This window comes from Prunus mume, linkage group LG2 (assembly GCF_029339155.1).
Source record: "Prunus mume cultivar Tortuosa linkage group LG2, ASM2933915v1, whole genome shotgun sequence".
In the NCBI taxonomy this organism is placed as follows: Eukaryota; Viridiplantae; Streptophyta; class Magnoliopsida; order Rosales; family Rosaceae; genus Prunus; species Prunus mume.
The window spans coordinates 11,650,823-11,672,730 of NC_142699.1; the positions used below are offsets into that span (position 1 = coordinate 11,650,823).

The 21,908-nt window shown below is 38.1% G+C and overlaps 4 protein-coding genes and 1 non-coding gene across 9 annotated transcripts; 2 read left to right on the top strand and 3 right to left on the bottom strand.

Moving 5' to 3' along the window:
• The first annotated feature begins 68 nt into the window (after positions 1–68).
• LOC103320417 (Ubiquitin system component Cue protein) lies at positions 69–5,457 on the top strand. The gene is made up of 9 exons (XM_008222096.3): positions 69–646; positions 854–1,013; positions 1,101–1,162; positions 1,521–1,615; positions 1,725–1,838; positions 2,264–2,326; positions 2,754–2,851; positions 3,091–3,515; positions 4,028–5,457. The coding sequence occupies exons 1-9, from the start codon at positions 235–237 to the stop codon at positions 5,236–5,238; spliced, it is 2,640 nt and encodes an 879-aa protein (XP_008220318.3). The 5' UTR covers positions 69–234; the 3' UTR covers positions 5,239–5,457.
• A 391-nt stretch (positions 5,458–5,848) lies between these two features.
• Positions 5,849–5,922, bottom strand: TRNAN-GUU (transfer RNA asparagine (anticodon GUU)). Its single transcript has one exon. It is a non-coding gene; the product is annotated as a tRNA-Asn (tRNA).
• Positions 5,923–6,738: 816 nt separating this feature from the next.
• On the bottom strand, positions 6,739–10,228 carry SAT32 (interferon-related developmental regulator family protein / IFRD protein family). The gene is made up of 13 exons (XM_008222099.3): positions 9,841–10,228; positions 9,401–9,572; positions 9,141–9,221; positions 8,913–8,995; positions 8,709–8,824; positions 8,477–8,587; positions 8,288–8,397; positions 7,857–8,166; positions 7,702–7,779; positions 7,549–7,599; positions 7,326–7,415; positions 7,110–7,187; positions 6,739–6,985 (listed from the first exon to the last, which is right to left on the bottom strand). Exons 1-13 carry the CDS (start codon positions 9,848–9,850, stop codon positions 6,938–6,940), a joined length of 1,338 nt encoding a protein of 445 aa, XP_008220321.1. The 5' UTR covers positions 9,851–10,228; the 3' UTR covers positions 6,739–6,937.
• Positions 10,229–11,634: 1,406 nt separating this feature from the next.
• Positions 11,635–13,759, top strand: LOC103320468 (cyclin-D5-1-like). Its single transcript, XM_008222143.2, has 5 exons — positions 11,635–12,210; positions 12,329–12,415; positions 12,524–12,806; positions 12,928–13,061; positions 13,197–13,759. Exons 1-5 carry the CDS (start codon positions 11,965–11,967, stop codon positions 13,242–13,244), a joined length of 798 nt encoding a protein of 265 aa, XP_008220365.2. The 5' UTR covers positions 11,635–11,964; the 3' UTR covers positions 13,245–13,759.
• Positions 13,760–14,597: 838 nt separating this feature from the next.
• LOC103320420 (autoinhibited Ca2+-ATPase 1) lies at positions 14,598–21,611 on the bottom strand. 5 transcript variants are annotated; one of them, XM_089045072.1, is made up of 9 exons: positions 20,930–21,611; positions 20,582–20,729; positions 20,172–20,390; positions 19,169–19,223; positions 17,100–19,051; positions 16,507–16,665; positions 15,839–16,010; positions 15,434–15,732; positions 14,598–15,091 (listed from the first exon to the last, which is right to left on the bottom strand). In XM_089045072.1, exons 3-9 carry the CDS (start codon positions 20,343–20,345, stop codon positions 14,852–14,854), a joined length of 3,051 nt encoding a protein of 1,016 aa, XP_088901198.1. In that variant the 5' UTR covers positions 20,346–20,390; positions 20,582–20,729; positions 20,930–21,611; the 3' UTR covers positions 14,598–14,851. The 5 variants fall into 5 exon arrangements, with proteins under 5 accessions (XP_088901198.1, XP_088901197.1, XP_008220324.2 ...); XM_089045071.1 differs by having other exon boundaries at positions 17,100–19,223; positions 20,930–21,610; XM_008222102.3 differs by lacking the exon at positions 20,930–21,611 and having other exon boundaries at positions 20,467–20,767.
• Positions 21,612–21,908: the final 297 nt, after the last annotated feature.

Below are 21,908 nucleotides of genomic sequence, written 5' to 3' on the forward strand. Positions count from 1 at the left end.
ATTCATAGCCCAAAGAAACATACAAAAAAAAATGGTTAGAAAAAGGGAAAGAAAAAAATGAATTTGGCCAGGGTAGACTTTTGCTGCTTTGCCTGGTGTGAGTGTTCCTCAAGTAATTCAGGCTGGGCGCAAGTAAGCGCCAACCTCTCCTAACTATTTTGATTTCCGATTGACCCGCACATTTACTCTCACTTATCTTTATTCGAGAATTCGATCGGCTTCTTCTACAAAGACATGTCGAACCGGCACGCTCAGACAAGGCAACCCGGGAACAAGGGTTTGGCCAAAACCCAAAAGGTCTTCGTCCCCAAGAATCAAGACCAAAATCCAGGCCCTAAAGAGCCCACGCTCTCCAGCTCTCTCAGGCAATCGCTTGCCACTCAATCCAATGCCGAAACTGCCACCGTTGCTGCTGCGGCGCCGTCGGCAAGTAGAGTTCGGATGGGAGAGAAAGGAGAGTGGGTGTCCAGCAGAGCTCATGGTGGCAATTTCGTAAATTACTTGCCCCAGGATGAGGCGGTGGCGGCTGGGCTCGGCGCCGACGAAGGTGGATTGGATGCCCTGCAGTCTCAGAGAGTTGTGGATCTTCTTAACAGAGAGCTCTCTCGCTTGCTCAAGTTGAACCCGAAGCAGTTCTGGAGACAAGGTGCGTACAACTTAGTTAAGCTGCAACCTTTTTAACATTGATAAGCTTGTTTGTCACACTAAATTGTCAATTTAATAGAAAATTTGTTACCATTTCTGTTATCATCCCATCTAGTTTTCCAGTTTTTTGTTGTTATACTTATGCTTGTTCTTGTGATAATACCATTAATCTTTCACTGTTGTTGTTCCTGATACCCATTTTTCTCAGTGGCTAGTGATACTTCCTTGCATGAATTTCTGGATAGCTTCCTACAGTTCAGGAGCAGATGGTATGACTTCCCTCATCGTGGAGCCAAAGAAATGGTGGCAGGGGTCATTGTTGGGGAGTTCGAATTAAGCCGACGTGTTTTTATGGCATTGTATCGCATGTAAGTTTGAGCTTGCAGCTGTGGCTTCATACTTTATTAGTTCGTTATCGTTTTTTTATATTCACTACCTCTGTCATTATATTACAGATCCTCTAATAGGGATCCCGGTGCATGTGCTGCTGATAGTCTCAGTCCAAAAGACCATGAAGGTGTGTTCTCTCTTCTCTGTAAATTTGTGTTCATACAGTCTGGTGGGCAAAATAACCCCACTTTTTGGAATAGGATTGCTGTAACCGTTAAAATAATGTGAATATTATTATGTATTACTTTGTGTCAGCTTCCTTTGTGCAGTAACCAATGTTTGGGATAACTTTTGTGTCCAAATTAGAGCTTGTGGGTGCTTTTAGGTGTATCATAGGAGTCTGCATCTATGTCCTATATTTGCATTGAAGTTGAACATATCTCATTGGAGAAAATATGATTAGGATGGGGTTTTTTTATTGCTTTTTTTTCTTTCTTCATTTGTATCATATCCTAATAACAGTTTTTCACTAATTCCACATGTAGTTCTTTTGCAGGAGAAGAAGTTGCTTGACCTGCCTAAGTTGCTAGACATCTGTGCTATATATGGTCATGAAAATGAAGATTTGACCAGAGTGTTGGTAGGCATTTTTTATGAATAGCGCCCTACTGCATTGGCTCTCTCTCTCTCTCTCTCTCTCTCTCTCTCCTCTCCCTACCCCCCATTTTTTTATTTATTATGTCTTTCAGGTTGGAAATGCAGTGAAAGCACATACTAGAATACATGACAATTTGACTGCAGTGGCTTCACATTTCCTTAGCATTGTTCAAACAATGTATCAACGTAGCAGTACAGCTTTGGAGGTATGCCCAGTGCCTACTAATCTATTAATTCAATAACAACATAGTATCTTACACTGCCAAATCATCTGTTTTTAGTTAAAGTTCCAAGATGTCAATTACTTCGGGGGGGTGCGGACCTCGATCGAAGCTCCACTGTTCTGAATAATGAGAAACAAACACTTGCAGCCTAATGGCTATAGTCATAGGTTTTCATGACCTCTACTTTTTAGACTTGAGGAAACTTATACTGAAGAGAACTCAGCTGTTGTATAATGTTGATCAAATTTTCCAGCCTAACAAATAACCATTAACTCTAAACGTGTTTGTATTTCTTTATTCCTTATTTAGTCTAGTCTTTACTGGTAGTATTTATATGTACTTTTTCAATTAAGTAGCTTGCGTGCATTTCTGATACATGACAGAGGTTTTTCCAATATCATGTACAGGCCCTTTTTTCCTCTGGAAACCCTGGAGACCAGGGACCCAGCCTTCTTACTGATCTATTGGAGGTGAGTTTCTTTCTATTATTTTTTTTATTGAACATATTGGGACAACCGAATCCTTCCTACACGTTCTCCCATCCAATACTTACTTTAAATTTAAATTAATTTCTTCGAAATATTAAATAGTGGGTATTAATTTGGATATGTTCTGCCGCATGCTATAGAAAATTTTCTTTTGTCAATATATCAATTAATTTTTTACAGTAACACGTGGTATTGTATCTGGAAGTTCTGTTGAACAAGTTTTAGCTACAAGTACAGCAAAGGAACTCATTTAATAAGGAATTTGAGGAAATCATTACTTTTCCTTTTTTGGGTTGGATCTATGATACTTTCAGTGGATCCTTGCCGTTTCTGTTTCAGCTTTTTCAAGAGATAAGGATGTTTACATGCTTATGGTACTTGTGTTAAAAAATTTCTCCTTCTTTGGTAGGTTATGGACTTCATAAACGATGCAATTGTATCCATGGACGCTTTACTAACTGCCTACGAACCATCAGCTGTGTTCTTTTTGTGCCCTGTTGAAACGAGGTACCTTGTTTAGCATTGGGTTTTTCTAAATTTGTGGTCTAAGCATGAATGGTAGTACCTGTATTACACAGTAAGAACATGTGAGTGCATAAGGGATTTCAGTTTTTACCAGCCTGTTTTGGTTCTTTGTTTAGGATTTTTATAGTGGAATCTGATAGGTTGGTAAATCATGGGTTTTAGCATGAATGCTGTCAAAAGTTTCAATAATAAGGAAATAGTATCTCTCTCTGTCTATGCAGTTACGGGAACGACGCATTACTAAGCACTCTAGCAAGGTTGCATGATTCATTACTTCCATCTTTGCAGCGCGGGTTTCAAATAATTTCAAGTTCAACAGCTTCAGAAGATAAAATGGTGTCTAATATTGCTATAAGTTTGAAAATGTTGTCAATGAGAATCATCAAGTTTGGTTGGAAACTCTTGGACTTATGCTATCTAAGTGAGGAGGTCTTCAAAGAGAACCTTCCCATTCCATCTGCTGCAGAGATGTTCCCAGCCAAAATAGAGGATCCTTTCATTAGGGCAGATATATTGGTTCAAACTTTAAGAGAGATTAACGGAATTTCAGTATGTGCTCAGGAAAACCAGAATAGACAAACTTTTCTTCAAAATGTTGAGAAGAACTTCAACATTTTGAGCAAAATGGAGAACTTACAAAATAACGGTAAGGGATTACATGCTATTACTGTTTGTTTTACTTGTTCTTGTTGATTATAATTTTCCAGTTACTAGGTCTTATATGTATCAAGATAGACATTGTATATGTGTCATGAGATGCATTTGTTTTGGAAGTAACAAATAATTGATAAATGTTATTGATAAATACAATAATCCTTGCATGATTTGTCATAGAATTCTTACATAGTAAGAGAAGTTATAAACTAGCAAAGTATGCTGAATAAATTGTTTTCGTAATCTCTCTCCACTATTATATCGATATGGGAGTTGATTTCTAGATATTGAGACGGTCATTTTCTCAATTAGGATGTTAGGGTGTTGGGGAAGAAAGGAGGTAAAAATGAAATTTCACAATAATTGGTGTCTTATAAAAATTTTATATTCGGTTATCAATTGGAAAATATTTACTATATGTGATTGTTTTTTATTGGACAGTTAAGTATAATTATGCTTGATCTTGAAGAAGTAAGTTATATCAAGTCAACTTCGTTCATGCAGGATGGATAGTCATGGATGATGAACAGCTAGGGTATGTATCCGGGATACTGATCAGTTCTCACAAAGTCATTGTTCAGGAGCACCCCAGTACGACAGTCCCTTTAACAAACAACAAGGTGCAAATAGATGAAGATGTTGCAATTGTAGAGTCCAGAATCAGTCAAATAAAGGACCTCTTTCCTGATTATGGCAAAGGGTTTTTAGCTTCCTGTCTGGAAGCCTACAACCAGAATCCTGAGGAGGTGATTCAGAGGATTCTTGAAGGAACACTTCATAAAGATCTGCAGTCCTTGGACACTTCACTAGAAACAATGCCAGTATCCAAGAATTCCATTGTTAGTAGGAATGATAAAGGAAAAGGAAAGCTAGTTGAATTTACAGCACCACCCGCAACTAATACAGTGGCCATTGCTAGGGATAAACCAAACAGCAGCTCTTCAGTTTCATCTTCCTCTACACAGGGAAGGTTTGTTAGGAAGTCTAAAGCGGACTTGCCTGATTCTGATATCCTTGATAACAGAAATGAAGAGTACACAGCAAAAACTGCTGCCCTTATTTCGAAGTATGAAGATGAGTATGAAGATGAATATGATGACTCTTTTGATGATCTAGGTCTGAGTGTTGCAGATTCAGGAGTTGGGGAAAGTGAGATATTTAGTGAAAAAAGTAGCTCAAATATGGGTAGGCCTTTTGAAAAGCAAAATGAAAGTTCATCTCGAAGTGCTCCTAGTTCGAAATGGGGCTCCAGACAGAAGCCCCAGTATTATGTAAAGGATGGTAAGAATTACAGTTACAAAGTTGCAGGTTCAATTGCAGTTGCAAATGCTGGTGAAGCATCATTAATTACAGAAGCACAGCAGGACATGATTCATGGCCTTGGTCGCGGCGGCAATCTTCCTCTTGGTGCGGTCAAGAAGCTGACGGAGTACTCTGAGGAGCAAAACAAGCAGTTTGATATTCCTCAGATGGAAGGGAGAGGGAGAGGGTTTATTGGGAATGCCAGGGGCAGAGCAAGGAAAGGAGGAAGACAAAGGGATTCCAGTGAGGAGCAAGATAATAAGCAAAATGATACTTCTGAAGTTGAAGGCCAAGAGAATACCGAGAATCAACGGGGAGGAAGGGGAAGGGGACGGAGAGGAGGGGGAGGGGGAAGAAATTTCAGGAAGGACAGGGCCATGAATAAGCACTTTTCTGGTTTGGGTGGCTCTTAGGTATACAGGATTACAGTGATTATCTGCCCTACTTATAGTTTTGGGAATGGTTTTAAGCATGAGATCTTTCGAGAGTTTCAAATTACTGTAAATTTTGGTTACATCGATTAATTAATGAGTTATATGCATCAAAATGAAGTATTATCGGTGGTTTTGAAATAAGCTGTGCTTTCTCTTGTATCAAAACCATTAATGGTGCAAAGGCAATCTATTTTTATACGTCCTGGTAATGAAGCAATATTCTCTTTCTTTCTTTCTTTCTTTAATTATTATGTTGAACAAGTTGTAAACATAGCTCCCAATTCCTGCTCAACTGGAAGAGTCCCAACAGACAAAACTTGGGCGGGTAAAAAGTAACTATTATGGAGGGAAAGTGGCCCAAGATTAAAATAATCAGGCCAAAGCAAATGAATTCTTTTTTCGTTTTTTGGACAAACCAAAGTAAATGAATTCGGGCATCAGAAAATTAGTTCCACGAATTTAGGATGGCGGAAAATTGGAAATGAAAATATGAAAATAAAAAAGAAAAGAAAAGAAAAGGTAAACACTGCGTACCACGAATTTGGAAATGAAAATATGATATCAAAAAGAACAGAAAAGGTAAACACTGCGCTAGAAGAAGGGTTCGAACCTTCGACCTTGTGGTTAACAGCCACACGCTCTAACCAACTGAGCTACTCCAGCACGTCACGACAACAATTGCGTGGTATATTTCTTTGAACCACAACTTTTTCTTGCTGACGGTAGATTATTTTTCCTTTTCGGGATGAAGACTCGAGAATGAATCAGAACATTTCAGATTCACAAAACTTATCAGGGCTGTGCAGCCAATGCTTTAAATCTCGATAATTCTCCTACTCAGCTGCACAGTGATACCTTCCACTCTCTATTCAAGTAACTCTGCCAAGTGGTTCAATCAATGACACTAGCTTACAACCACTGGCAGACTTAGAAATTTTTTAACGGAGATGCAATTTTGGTCAGAATTTAAATATGGAGATGCAATTTTGGTCAGGATTTAAATGTACATAAAAAAAGCTAGTTGCGCAGCACAATACAATGCAGCAGCAAACTAACTTCTTTTAGGTTTTTCGTCGAACCATGGTATATTTCGATGTTTTTCGTCGAACAACCATGGTATATTTCGATGGTTTCTGGTCGTATACATCCATGTGTCAATCTAATCAAAGGAAGAGTGCTTAACGATTTCCGATCACATGTCGATCTAATCACATGACTAATCACGTAACAAGAAAGACAAAAACCGATATCAGATTTCTCCACCCAATGACATTAGATCACGAGGCTGCATATAGAATAGAAGATCAATCTTGCAAGGCCAAAAAGAGAACAAACTAATTTGTGAGACTGCTTTGGTAATTTGATAAGATACTTTTCTCTATTTCCGCTTTCCATTCATAATTGAAACCATCTTTGGTAAACTTCAGAAATAATCACGCAAATTCAAAAAACAAGAAATCAGAGAATAAAAATACAATGTATAAAATAATTTTCTTCATTAATGCCATTGTCGCATAAAAAATTTAATGCTACAAACGATAGTGTAACCCATTCGATGTGCATTTGGAGCCACCGCCAACAAGTAAATGACTACGAGACATAATTGTTTGGAATCTGATGACAAAAAACCAGCATGGAGACGAAAAATGGGTGCAAAACAATATAACCACGTCCATTTCTACGCATCATCCCCCATATTAGCTGCAAAGCGGCCAATATTTTTACCCTGAAAACACACGACGGGAAAGAAAAAGTGAGCAGGAAAGTAGAATGAAGATGAAGATCAATGAACAGCAAGCATGTTGGAGTTCTTGCAGTGACTGAAGAAGACTGTTCACAAGCATATATACCTCTGATAACATTCGCTGTTTGTTAAGTTGCTGGGTCCTTGCTTTGTTGACAACTGAGTTTGGTGATCTAAACAGCCTCTGTAACAAAGAATATGATTTATTATAGTAAAAACAAACAAACGGATAGAATTAAACAAAACAACAGCATAAATTACTAACTCGAAGAATATCGAATGAATAGGAGACTATATTTGGTGTAGTAGTCAGGAACCAAACCTTTTCACTACTGGATAGACGATGTTCAGAATCTGAAAGATACTTTTTCTTTGGAGTGAATCCAAAAACATCCTGAAGGAGTTCGTTTTCCTGTTTCAGAAAATTTATGAATCAATTAGCCTTTGCTCACCTAAAGAGGAATTACATAATGTGACGATAAAAAATAGATATGAATACTGCCCAGAAAATGACAAGGAAATTATTGAAGGTCGAGAAAAGCAACCTGCATGTGCTTGATAAAACCTCCTCCAAGAAAGTGCTTCAAAAAGTTCAACTGTAATATTTTCAAAATGGAAAAGAATTGATGAGTTGAACAATCCACAAAATAAAAATGTGAATACAAAAATCGGGAGGAGAAGCGGAGGATGAGAAGGACCTGTATCATCTGTGCCCATGTAGATGTCTGTAGCGATTCACTACCAATCTTTATTGAAATTTCAGGAGAATAACCATCCTAAAATTGAAGAATGAGATCACTATACAGGATCAATGCAATTAGTATTTATTTGAATACAAAGAATCTAGATATACCTCAAAATATTCCAAGATATCCCGAAACGTATTCCGCTGGTTGCTAAGATCTTTTTTAGCAGAACTTTTACCACCTGCCTCAGCTGAAAGGTTTCTGGCTTGATTAATAATTTTTGCCTTTAGTCCTTGTATATGTACATATTCCCGAGGTTTATTTCCTTCTTCAGTTGAGCTATCACTTGAAATTTTAGCTCCCGCAGAGAACTTCTCTAAAATTCCTAGCTCAAAAATTAAAGCCAAAGCTTCACCAGCAGCTATCCGTATAGACCGGTCATCCTTGTCTAGCAGACTAGATAAGTATGATATGGACCTACATTATTGGCCAGAAAATAAAGGGCAAGATTACTTGGATGATTCAATCTACGAACCAATATGAGTTTCCAAGCCGAAGTAGGGTAATTAAATGCGACACCAATTAAGGTTTTACTCACTCATGCCAATCTTTGGGATTAAGATTCCACCCATCCATAGTCGTAAGAAGAAAGGACCATGCAGACACCATGGTGGTTATTACAGGGGCGGAGGGTTTGACTGCAACTACCTGAAAAACAGATAAGTAAGCTCAAACAACAGCATGCTCACACACTTTCTGGAAAAGTAGCTGGAACATGAATACTTACATTGGAACTCAGTTTCGGATGAACCACTTGCCACATAACTTGCATTGATTTTTCTGTTTGCTCTGGGTCACTACCACCAACAAAAGTGATAATAGCTAAACACTCCAGTAACTGCAAACATAATCCAAATTGTTTGTTCAGAACAAGGAACGCAGGTCCAGCATCAGGATAAGTCCAACAACCAGAAAGCCATTGACGTTAAATACTCAAAAAGCATAATATCTTTAGATACCGCGGATGTCTTTGTTACTTCAGATCCTGATTTGAAAGCCTGCGAAATCCCAGGTAGTGAATCCTCCAGTATTTCATTAGCATTGTCCCCACATCCGACAGTCAAAGCCAATAGTCCTGCAAACATAAATGAAAAGATTAAAAACTGATTTTGATACTGGGGGAAAGTACGTGAATGAGCCAAAAAAAGGGGTATTGGACTAACCAATCACATGAGACGCCAAACATATCTCTTTGGACGAACCCTTTTTTATGCAATTCAGACACTGATGCAATAAAGTTGCAAATCTGAGGAACACCAAATAAGTGTATAAGAATCATAGTATTTTTTTAAAAAGACTCAGCATTGTGTCAGAGAAACACAATAAGGTAAGAACTAGGCATTCCTGGGCCTTAAGAGAATTAATGGAAATAATTGAATACACGTGCTTACTTCTTTTCCACAAACTGATGCTGTAAGTTGCTATTAAACGCTTCAATAATTGATGACAGAGCTTTTTCTCTTGTGGAACCCCTTCACATACACAAAGTACACATATAAGCAAAACGTGCAACAATCAAATCAGCTTCTTCACACAAAGTAAATATATGAGCAAAATGGGCAACAATCAAACCAGCTTCTTCACCCTTCTCTGTTATTATTATCATTACAGAACATGATGATTAAAAGCAACAAAATTGTAAAGAGAGTACCTCTTCTCATACAAAGCATCTACAGCTTGGTCCAGTAAACTATCCTTATCCACTTGCATTTCTTCATTCCCGGCCACTGACATACGATCAGAGCGAACGGTCGACGTTGAACTCTCACTACTATTATCATCATCGCTGTCCAACATCGCCGCATTCTTACGCTGAGAACTACCTGCCAATGCCAATCCATACATACCTCAGCACCAGAAATTCTACAATTTTAAATTTTTTGGGTCGAAAAGCAACGTCCATGTATCATGAGCTCCAAAAACCATTAGAATCAACAAAATTGTTGCAACAAAAACAAAAAGGAATGAATAGAATGCAAATTTGAGATCTCAAACAATCAAATTGATGTAAGCAAAACCTGAAATTGAATTGGAACCCTAATTAACATCCAACCACAACACAATCCAGAAGGTGAAATTAGAAAGGCTTACGCTTCCCCATCTGCGAGTTGTACGAGGGCTCCTCCTGACTATGGTTTCTTCGTCAGAAAAAATGACAGGGCTGACTGATAATCTGAAAAGGAGAGCGTTGCCAAAAAGAAAATATAAAAAGATGGGTGAAATCGAATCGGTTGGAGACGAGAAAAAACAGATATTCAGAAAATCCCGAGGACAATTTAGCCATTAAAAGATTAGGGTTGTTTTGTAATATTTATTTTGAATCTGATTTTAGGGTAAAAATAGAGCGAGAGGTGTTTCTCTTTCTGGGGAAGACAAATTGGATTAGGACTTGGGAGGAGGAGGAGGAGGATGAGGAGGAGCTTAAATGGTCGAAAACTCGAACCGCAGTTTGTTTATTGTCTCTTCTCTCTGCTTATATGGGGTAACAAATACGGAATTATTCAATTCATATGGCATCGAATATTCGGGCAACATGCGGACCGCTACTCCAAGCAATCGTGTGGGTCAATACGTGGCTAGTTCTGAGCCGTTGATTTGATCCACTTTGTGATAAGATGTCAGGGTTTGGAGTTGGCTGTGTCGGCAGGACGAGCGAGTTGGGAGAGTGGGAGGGCGCCAGGAGGCGCGTAGACAAGTGTAGCATTTGCGCCACGCGGGGTTTGAAAGAAAGTTCCAGCTTCTAGGCTTTAGATTTAGGGAGTTTCACTAAAACATTCAAAATGAGGTTGAAATTATAAAAAAATTCAAGCACTATTTAAACATATAAACACACCGAAAACTCATCATTACACACATTCAAAACCCATTTACAAACACACCAAAAAAGTTGACTTTGAGGTTGATTTTGAGCGTGTTTATATTTAAATAGTCTTGGGTTTTTTTATAAATACATGTCTAATATTAGGTTTATTTATAAATTTGTATTAGATTTATTGTAGGCGTGATTGAATTCGAATCAAATTTTCGTTGTGTTAGTTTTAGGCGTGATTGAATCAAAGTCTTTGATTGAAACGCAGCGTTCCAGGAGGGTGGGTGTGTTGTCATTTGGTTAAAGGTTGTGGTTGTATCTTAAATGCTAGGACTTGCTTCCTACAACACAACACTCTACCTTGGCTAATGTTTACTTGAAGCTGCTACACACAATTAGTCGCCCACTCGAACGTGAATGATTCCAACCGTGACTCCATATGAAATTCGCGTCTTATCAAGGATGACAACGATTGACTGTAGCAAAATTCTTTGACGTTTGAACAAACAATTTATGGATTTATAATAGTAAAAATCTTATACTTCTGTATATATAACTAAAAAGGTCTATATACATATAATTTCAAAAATGTGGGAACGCTAAAGTTGGATCAGCCTAAAACTTGAATCTAACTTCATTAATCAAACCCAGTTGCCTAGAGGAGACCCACGTAAAAATAATAATTAACAGTAATAATCAGCTAGGTTAACTTGGAGGTCAAGTAGATAATCTAATCTAACTGCAACAAAGCATTTTGAACGGCTCTAAAGCTTCCTAAACATCTGTGTTTAAGTTAACAAGAAGTTTTCCTCAAAGAAAAAAAAAAAAGTTGGTGAGGTTTAAGGGTTTTTGGCACATGATGAGTGTTCATTAATCATAATTTTGTGGCTTAAAAAGTTAGTCAGTCTAATCAGCTCTGTCACTGTGAACTGCTCTCATCAAATAACAACCAATTTTATGATTATCATGAAGTCTTGCTATTGGCCCAAACCCGTCACACGTGCCCTGAAACTCCCTCTTTTTTTTTTTGGGGTCTGCAGATTTCTCACTTCGGATTCAAGTTTTTTAGTCTTCCTCTTTCCACAACCAAAAATAGAACTTGCAGAGACAAAGCAAATTGATTGATAAAAATACCCAACTACCCAATTCTGTTGAGCCTGTAACCGTTAAAACGGTGTCGCATTCTTGGTAAACAATGAGCCCCATTTCGTCTCCATTTCAACCTCCCTCCCTCTCTGTTTTCACTTCACTGTATAAATATATTGAGAGTGCTATTCAGTCTTGGAGGTCAAACGTTTTCTCTCTCCAAATCTTTGGGTTCAGTGGTTTAATATTTTCTGGCTCTGTTTACTCTGTTCCTACCTACTAGATTTTCTGTGTGGATGTAATAACAGAGAAAACAAAAAATGAACGGAGATCCTTCATCGCCAGACCTTTATTGCCATGAAGATCCTAACTTTTTGTATGAAGATGATGAAGAGATGGCAGAAGTAAACGTAGTCGTTAATCAAAACGAAATTGAGTTGGAAGAAGCCCACTTGCATAGCTTAATTGACCAAGAGATAGCATTTGGGTTCAGGAGGGATGAAGATTTGGTCATTTACGACTGGGTTCAAGAAGCTCGCTTGCAAGCTATCACATGGGTTCAAACAGTTAGTCTTCAAAAAACCCATTTCTTGTATTTGATTGAACTGCATTTATGAAGCTTCAAATTGGAAATCGGAATTGAATTGAAATATATTTATGTTAATGGTGTTTCTTGAATTTCAGAGAACAAGAGCTCTTGGGTTTCATCCCAGAACAGCATATTTGGCCATCACATACTTTGATCGGTTCATTTCCCTGCAAGCCATCCCTGTAAGAATTTCATTTTTTTTCTTGGCATATGAACAACCAATGCAAGTTTAATTGGCAATGCCATTCAAATGGGTTGTTGTTGATAATGATTTTGTTTATGGTTTGCAGGAACATAAAAGAGCTGCTTACGTTAGATTGATTTCAGTGGTATGTCTATTATTGGCTGCAAAGATGGAGGAGATGAACCGCCCACCACTTTCACAATACGCACACCAATTCCAAGGCGGAAGTATCAAGAAAATAGAGCTTCTGGTATTGGTAGTCTTGAAATGGAAGATGAATTTAATCACACCCTTTGCGTTTCTTGATAACTTCATCGCAAAGTTGTGCCAAGAATCTCCACCAGGTCTAAAATCCGGGATTGAACAACGGCTCCTTTCCATAATGACAGGTATTTCTGTTACTATTTCAATGAACATTTATGTTTGATCGCGCATGCGATTATTTTTTTGTTTTTTGGTTGATTTAGATGGTGATTATGTATTAATTATTACGTTTGTGAATTAATGTAGAGATTCATTTAATGCATCATCGACCATCTGCCATAGCAGCTGCCGCCACCTTGATGGCAGTGGATCAGAACTTAGCACAAGAAGCACTGGAAGCCAAGATAACATCCATTCCTGAATTGTACTTCCTGGAAATTGTGAGTCTTCTTTTCCTTTCTAAATAAAACTATAGAAGTCATTTCCTCATTAGTTGTTTGTTGCATCAAATAAATCAAAGATTGGATTCTGATCGATGTTCTTGGTCCTCTTGGACTTGTTTGTCTTATTCACAGGAAGCTGTGTATTCATATTACACGATAATGCAGGTGCCATTGCCATAGACGAATTAACCTAAAGAATTTGGAGGCCAGTAGATGTTGTAGGAAATTCTTGAGTTACATCAGAGAAGTGATTCTGCTACTTTGGTAAATACCATATACGACAATTAGTAGTTTTCATATTGGTTTAAAGAGTGTGTATAGTTCTTAATCATGATTTGGAGATGATCAGAAACAGCTTCCTTAAGAATATTTACAGAAATTAAAAAAGAAAAGGATAAAGGCAAAGTTTTTGGGACTCATATCAGAGCTGGTTGCTGTTACCCCTTGAGTTTTTGCTTTTTTATTTTTATTTTTGGGTACTTATAATTCTTGGGTTCAGATATCTGTTTTGGTTATCGGAGGAGGGGGTTGATTTGGGTTTCTGATTGGATGTTTGGAATGCTTTTTGGTTTGTGTGATTTGATGCTTCTATGTTGCATGTTGGCCATCAAAACAGTTTTGTAAAGGTGAATGTGATTAGATTTGTTTTAATATTTGGGGATTGACTTTTGAGGCGGGCCCTGCTCTTTTTCTTATTTGAAACATTGGGGTTGGCTTGGGGGTATGCATTGCTGAGGTGTCATCGCAACCGAGAAAACTTTTTTGTAATGGGATTCTTGGCCAATAACACAATAATATATGAAATAATTTTTCTATGTGTGATATTGACTGAAATAGCAAAAAGTGTTAATTCTCGTTGAGAGTTTCTCTCCCCGTAGAAACCCAAGACATTGTGGGGTTAAATGGTTTTTCTATGTGGATCATATTTTGAACTAAAGTTACCAGTCTTAACCCCAGAGAAAACAAAAATCAAATTACCTGTCTTAGGTTATGGGCTGCTGTTCAGAAATTTTACAGTTTTACACTTTCTTTTTACCCTTTCACGTACAACAGAAAAATAAAAAATAAACAGATTGCATGGCATATCATAGTCGTTAATGTTTTTGTATTTTTTGAATGGCCAAAAGAGTTGATAGTCGTGCTGTCAAAACTTGGTCAACTCGAAAAATAGCATCTTTGATCTTCGACCGTAGCTGAATTACCAATATAATCTCAATTTACACGTAAAAATAATTTAGACTTGCATTTTATTTGAGATTTTACTTTTCCCGCTTGATAGTTCTGATATCGTGCTAATTAGAACTTGAGAAATTTTTTACAATCGATCATATCGACTCCAATCCTTTGGTACCACGTGTGCCCTACTTTGAAGAGGCCTCGAGGCAGAGAAAATAACACCTGCCCATAATATATAATAACGATGGCCTACTAAGAAAACAGTGGTGTCTATATACTATAATATAGCATAAAGGGCAAGGCGGTATTAGGCAATAACAAGAGCAATGGCAAGAATGAACTGCAGGATCAAACATCTGTCAGCGCAAACTAAATCCTTTAAACATTTCACTAGTTAGAAGTTAGAACAGCTATCACACATCATGTTTACAAAAACCGACATCTTATCGGAAGTTGAGGATATTACATCTTTTTAGCCTTCAAATTTGCTAGACTTTCGGACTTTACAGTATCAAAAGAATGATAAGATCTTTGAAATGATCCCACACACAAAACCTCCAGCTGTCAGCAAGTCGACAAGTACCTTTTCAAGTTTTGATTGATCTGTTTCATTACACAGGGATGAATTTCAGAGCTGCTGAAATCGGCATGCCAAGGAACCCAAGTAAAACGCTCACGAACCATTGCTGCAAACTTAGAGGAGATGTGCTTGCAAATGTGCCCAGGAACTCAATGATTATGATTTGAAAGATAACAGTGCATGAGAGCACAGTCACAAACACATAGTTCTGCAATATCCCCTTGAAGACGTTTATCTTCTCCATTTCCCTAGAGCTGATCTCATTGAAAACCTGAAAGAAGACAGAGTAGGAAGTAAATACTCTAAGCAAATCCTTATCAGGATAAGATGGGGGCTGCATTTATTCCCTCTCCAAATTTGCAAGACATTCGCCATCATATCCACTAGCATGCTGCAATTATTACTTGATATCACAGTAACAAAGCTAATTAGTCAACATTGTATATGGAAATTACTCTCCTAATGACAGCAGTGATAATAAAATACTGCATGCATGCCAATACTCCGAATTTGATAAGTATCATTTTCCGAATTTGAATCCTAGCATTTCCAATACTCCGATTCATTAATAAACACAAATGATTAAGTCAAACGCCTGATGATTCATGATTACCTGGCAAAACACAAATGAGTTGAAAATAAGGGTGTTTAAAATCAAATCAGAATCTGGGCCAACCAGCTGAAAGGCTTCTTTTCCTCTAGTCTGTAGAAACCATATTATCACAAACTGATACAGAGACTGCCCTAGGATATTCCTCCACATCACATTAGTGATGAAGTTCCCTTTCCTACCAACAGGTGTTCTCTTCATTAAATCATCATTAGGAGGCTCTGTGGCTAATGCAAGGGCTCCTAGAGTGTCCATGATCATGTTGACCCAGAGAAGCTGAACAGCAGTAAGAGGAGTATTTCCTAGGAGCATTATCAACACCCAAGACAAAAGGTACACATTAAAGGATTGTCATGAGAAAGAAAAAGAAACATGAATAAGAAAGAAAACATATCACAGTCTGCTTACCAGTTAAACAGGCTGAAGAAAAGTTGACAACAAGGGCGACAACATTGACCGTTAACTGGAACTGAACAAACTTCTGTATGTTTAAGTAAACTGAACGCCCCCATTTGGCCACAGTCACAATTGTAGAGAAGTTATCATCCAAAATTATCACATCAGCACTTTCTTTTGCCACCTGAGATAATGCAAATGGTTAATTACCTTAATGTCAAAAAGGTTCAAGTTGACCTAAAAACTTAAAGGATATGGGGCTCTACCCCCAAAGAAAGAGAGAAACAGAGACTTCCTTTGGCAAAGGATTCACTTCTTTCTTGCATTATCCATATCTAATCCGATATTATTTACCCTTATGACAACCACTTTGCAACCATAGTGCATTCTTCTGATATCCAAAGTCAGTAATAAGATCATGGAGCTCTGATTTGTACAACTACAATTTCAAATCAAATTCTACCTGAATTGAATGTTCGTAACGTAACAAAATAGACTTACTGGCACAAGAAAACTATAGGGACTGGACCTTCCTATAAACAAAAAGTATCAATCAAACAATCTGGCTGTCTTTCAGCATATTATATGTAGAAAAAGGAAAGTGGTCCTTAAAAATGTGTGACTTAATGATATGAGAGTCTTTTACTAGACAGAAAAAGGGGCAGCATCTTGGTAAATACCTCAGTTCCAGAAATGCCCATTGCAAGTCCTATATCAGCTTCATGAAGCGCTGGAGCATCATTTGTACCGTCACCAGTCACAGCAACAACTTCTTCAAAAGTGGTTCGCAACTGTTTTACAAGGGTATGCTTATCCATTGGTGAAGATCGAGCCATTACCTGAACACATGATAATATCAAATTGTGGTCAACAGAAAAGTCACTTCTAGTCCAAGGGAATTACAAAACTAGAATAGTAAAGCAAATTTCTACATCAATTATTGTCATATGACTTTCTAAAGGCGTGCTTTCACCCATAAGTAAAGAAATAATGTATTTTCTTTCATATTGATATAGTTATTGTCATCATTATTACTCTACTTCCCGCTAAAGACATGGATTTGTAACATCTTATTATTCACCCTAATTAGCTGTGCAAGAATAGTAAAGTAGGAATCAGGAATTTGAAGACAATTAACACCTTAGGGATCTTGTTAAGCAAAATATTATAATTAATTAATTAAATGTTTGTGAGACACATTTAGCTGGATTTTTTGAAAATGTGGTAAACATGTTTCTACATAAGTGTCTTTTAAAAAGCTAAGAAAATGTACCTGAAGTTTTGGAATAAGTTTTTGTAATTCCTCCTCACTCTTCTCACGGAATTCAGGGCCTTCAATTGCCAAACCCCCATCAGTCAAAATTCCACATTCTCTTGCAATTGCTTTTGCAGTGTTTATGTTGTCTCCAGTTACCATCCTGACAGTAATGCCAGCAGACCTACAAATCTCAACAGACTCCTTGACACCAGGACGAACAGGATCTTTGATACCCACAATGCCTATACATGTATACCCAGAGCTAGGAATAGGACTTTCAGCAGAGAACTCGTTTCCAATCTCCATGTACGCGAGGCAGAGAGTTCTAAGGGCTTCACTAGCAAATCGTTCAATGATGCCATTCAAAAGATCGATGGATGCTCTGTCAAGGGGAACAACCTCGCCATCTGGACTCAAGAATTTGTCACATGCAGCTAAAACTATCTCAGATGCACCTTTACAGTGCACACGAAAGCCACCTTCAGGAAGCTCTAGAACAACACCCATTCGCTTCTTCAGAGAATTGAAGGGCTCAACTTTCACAACCTTTGATGCTTGTCGTTCCGCCTTGAAATCGCCTCCGAGCAACATCCCAAATTCCAAAATAGCAGTTTCAGTGGGTGTTCCCAATAACTCAATCTTTCCATCTTTGTTTTTAACAACTTCTCCTCCTGTGTTGTTAAAAATAGATTGGAGCAGAATTCTCAAAGATGAATCAGGAATTTCAGAGGACAAGTTAGAAGCTCCTTTAGAGGTTCCCACATCTTTGATTTTTCCACAAATGCAAGCTTTCACAACAGTCATGTGGTTAGTAGTTAGTGTCCCAGTCTTGTCACTGCAGATAGTTGTGGCTGATCCCATTGTCTCACAAGCAGCCAAATGCCGGACAAGTGCCCTATCATTCATCATCTTCTTCATGGCAAAAGCAAGACTCAATGTCACAGCCAAAGGCAAGCCTTCGGGAACAGCAACAACAACAATTGTAACAGCTATAGCAAAAAATTCTAAGATTTCCAATGCTTCATCTCCAGACCATATCAAGTGAGATCCTTCTTGAAGCTTGCGGCTGAACAATCCTTGAACCAATACAGCAAATGTCACAACAGCAAAAAACAGGCCTATTTTCCCAATGATGGTTGCCACACCATTTAGTTTGACCTGCAAGGGAGTTTCATCATCTCCTCCTTCACTGAGGGTAGCCATCAGTTTACCCCACTGGGTTCTCATTCCAACTGTAGTCACAAGCATCTTGCATGATCCATCTTGAACTTTAGTTCCTGATAGGAGAAAAGGATTCACAGGATTGACATTGACCGGTTCACTCTCTCCAGTTAAACTAGATTCATTTATCAGCACAGAAAACCCAGAAACAAACAGTCCATCAGCTGGGACCAGATCCCCAATAGAGAGATGAACAATGTCACCAGGAAGTAGATCATATATTGACAACTTCTGTCTGAATCCGTCTCTAGTAACCTGAACAGTAATTTTTTTCTTCTCCTTTTCCAAGTCCTTGAACTGCAGGGACTGTTTATAATCGCTAGTTGCAGTGACAAATACAACAAGCAAAATGCTTGCAACAATTCCGAGTCCATCATGGGCACCCTTTGGCCATCCTTCTGTCATTATCCCAACAAGCAGAGAGACAAAGGCACAAAATGCAAGTATCATGAGGGTAGTGTCTTGAAGGGCTTCCCACACATAAACAAAAAATCCGCGTGATGGTCTTTCAGTGAATTTATTAATTCCATAAATTTCTTTTCTTTGACTCAACAATTGCTCAGAAGTGGAAATTCCATTGACACTTGATGTTGCAAGCTTGCCCGTAATAGTCTCAACACCACCATGAATTCTCAGCTTCTTCACATCACGGCCTTCAACAATCGAGCCCAACTCATCAGCACAAATTTGAAACCCTGCAGCTTTGACTTCCTCAGGTACAGTATAGTCGCTGAGAAAACTTAAGCCTGCATACATTTGACGGTTGAAAACTAAATAAATGAATAACATAAAGAGAACTCTTGTTTGAAAAAACATAACCATCGTATAGCCAACTTTAGAACTGAGCAGGTTAAGATTCTTGCCTTGGATAAACTGAAGTGCAGCTTGTGAAACCAAAACTGCAACTCTAAACTTTTCCTATTAATTCAACCGAAGAAGAACGGATGCAAAAAACAAAAAAGAAAGAAAGAAAACCAAGTCCACAGTAAGAAACATAATTTTCCTTTACAAGACAGTAAGATATATATTTCTACAGAAAGTATGGTAGACCTTAATTTCCTTTGTTTTATAGTAGACCTTAATTTCATAGTTCATGATACAGTAACTACTGTTCACAACGGAATTGAACTTATATTCATTTACATGCAGCATAAGATCATTTAAAGCTGCTGAATTACTGAAAATTTTCACCATGCATGGTTCTGGAAATGATATTGTTCAAGACTTTAGTACGTTCCCAGACATCCAGCCAAAACAAATTCTCATGTCATGCAAGCAATAAACGTTTGAGTCCTCTTATGGAACATCATCGTAGCACACTCCATATCACTATAACAAATTCAGTGGCAAGTTACTTTCTCAGGATTTTCCACAACATGGTTCAACATTCGGTGAAATCCGACAACACCAAATGGCTATTTGTTCAAGCTGTGATTGAAAATAATAACATTTGCAGGACAACTGGATCTGTTAACAGCAAGGATAATTCACCGTCCACCTGGAATACATGATCTCAAATTTCGAATAACATATCATCCCCATAACGAAATCTTTTCAAATAAGCAGAGATGCTCTTCCTTGCATCTAAAATATGTTGCTCGAGATGCGCCTCAACTTTCCATATATGTGTGGATTTGATTTTGTTAAGCATGCAAATAACTCAAATGTAAATCTACAAATACGCAGGAATAGAACTTTAATCAATTTAAAATTCAGATTAATGATTTGATCTATTCTAGACTTCTGGCAGTCGTTTACAAGTATGGTAAGTACCTTTTGGATCAAGGACAACTAATCAATAAAGCACTAATAGCTGGAAAAAAGGAAAAGAAGGAAGGAAAAAACAAAATAGAAAGCGATTTAAACCTGATTGGTGCGTCGAATAGCTTCAGCCTCGAAACGCTTGGGGAGATTAGCGGTGAAGCGGAACCTCCGTTTCTTATTCTTCACAATCCAACAGAGCTTTCTCCATCTCTGGAGCGCCTCCTCCGACGAGTTCTTCGCTTTCAAATCAAAGTTCTCATTCAAATAGCTCTCCATCTCAGCTTCGCAGCTTCACCAAACGCGACCTATCCGGCTCTTCTTCTATACACAATTTTACACCACCAAAGAATCAAAAGGCAGACCGAACCAGAGGAACAAAAACTTTTACCAACAGTACCTCGAATCGTCTTTTTTAGTCTTTAGTCTCTGATTTGATTTGATTTTTTTCTATTTCAAATTCAAATGAAATATAAGACCAGAATTGACCCTTCAAAATCAGACTTGGTCTTCACCTCCAAATCTTTCTCTGGCGCTGTCTTCTTACTCTTCTTGCTTTTGGTTCTCTTTGGTTATGGCTAAAGCTAAAGGACACAGAGAGAGTGAGTGTTGACTCTGTTTTTCATGTGTAACCCTCGCCTCTGCTATCTCTCGGACCAGATTCTTTGCAAAACGGTTCAAGCAAAAGAAAAAGGCAAAACGTCAATTTTGTCCTTCTGGTTTCAATTGGAATCAATTCAAGGACGATAGTTATGGAGGGGCAATTCAGGCCACAAATTATTACAAAATTCATTCCTTTTAAAACTAAACAATACAAATATAAATTTATATATAAATAGTTTTAAAATAAAAATGAAACCTACCCCTTCCCTTCTCTCAAACCCACACAAACCAACAGTCCCACCAACCCCAGCCACCCACCGCCTCCGCGTTACCCAGCCACCGAACAACCAAATTTGTTGTCAATCATTCTTCTCTCTCTCCCCTTCTCTAATTAGTCAAAGCTCAAACAAAGTTTAATGAATATTTGGGCCCAGTCATATTTCTCTAACTAAAAGCATAGGCTACTGAAGTTGGAAGAGCCAAAGGTCCTTGGGTCTTATGACATCCCTTTCATCAAAATCATAGGCTAGGGTGAGATCTTGCTTGGGTGTTTGAGTAGCTTACAAACAAAATAAAATAAATATAAAAAAACCAGATCTTTGGAAATTGGGTTACATGTCAGGTGGTTTCGTCATGGGGAGAGGTCAGGTGGGCGGTGGGGAGGGGTTAATCTGGTTTGCTGTGAAGTCTGGGTTTGTTTTCTCTTCGTTTTGTTGCCGACGGCAATAGTATGTTGTGAAGTCAAGTTGTTGAGTTTGGTTTGGTTCTGAAGCGATTTGGTTGTTTGGGGATGGGGTGGGCTTGGGTGGCTCGGGTGGTGGTTGGGTTACAGGGAGGTGTTGGCCGGCTGAGGTTGGGTGGTGACTGTTGGTTGGTGTAGGGTTGAGAGGAGAAGGGTAGGGATGGAGAGGTTTTATTTTTGTTTTAAAATTATTTTATATAAATTTATATTTGTATTGTTTAATTTTAAAAGGAATGAATTTTTAAAAAAGATTATGGACTGAATTACCCCTCCACAAAAGAGAGAGAGAGAGAGAGAGAGAGAGAGAGAGTTAAAAAACAAAAATATCGTTTGCCGCGTGAGTCTGCACCGCCCGCGTCGAAGAGGGGTTTTTTAAATGCTGTTGATGATTGGTGGTGGACTTGATTTGATTGGAAAGTGGAAGGCCAATAGGGTACCGACAGTGTAAACGGAGGATGGGGCCCATTACATTTTTATTTATTTGTTATTTTATGGTG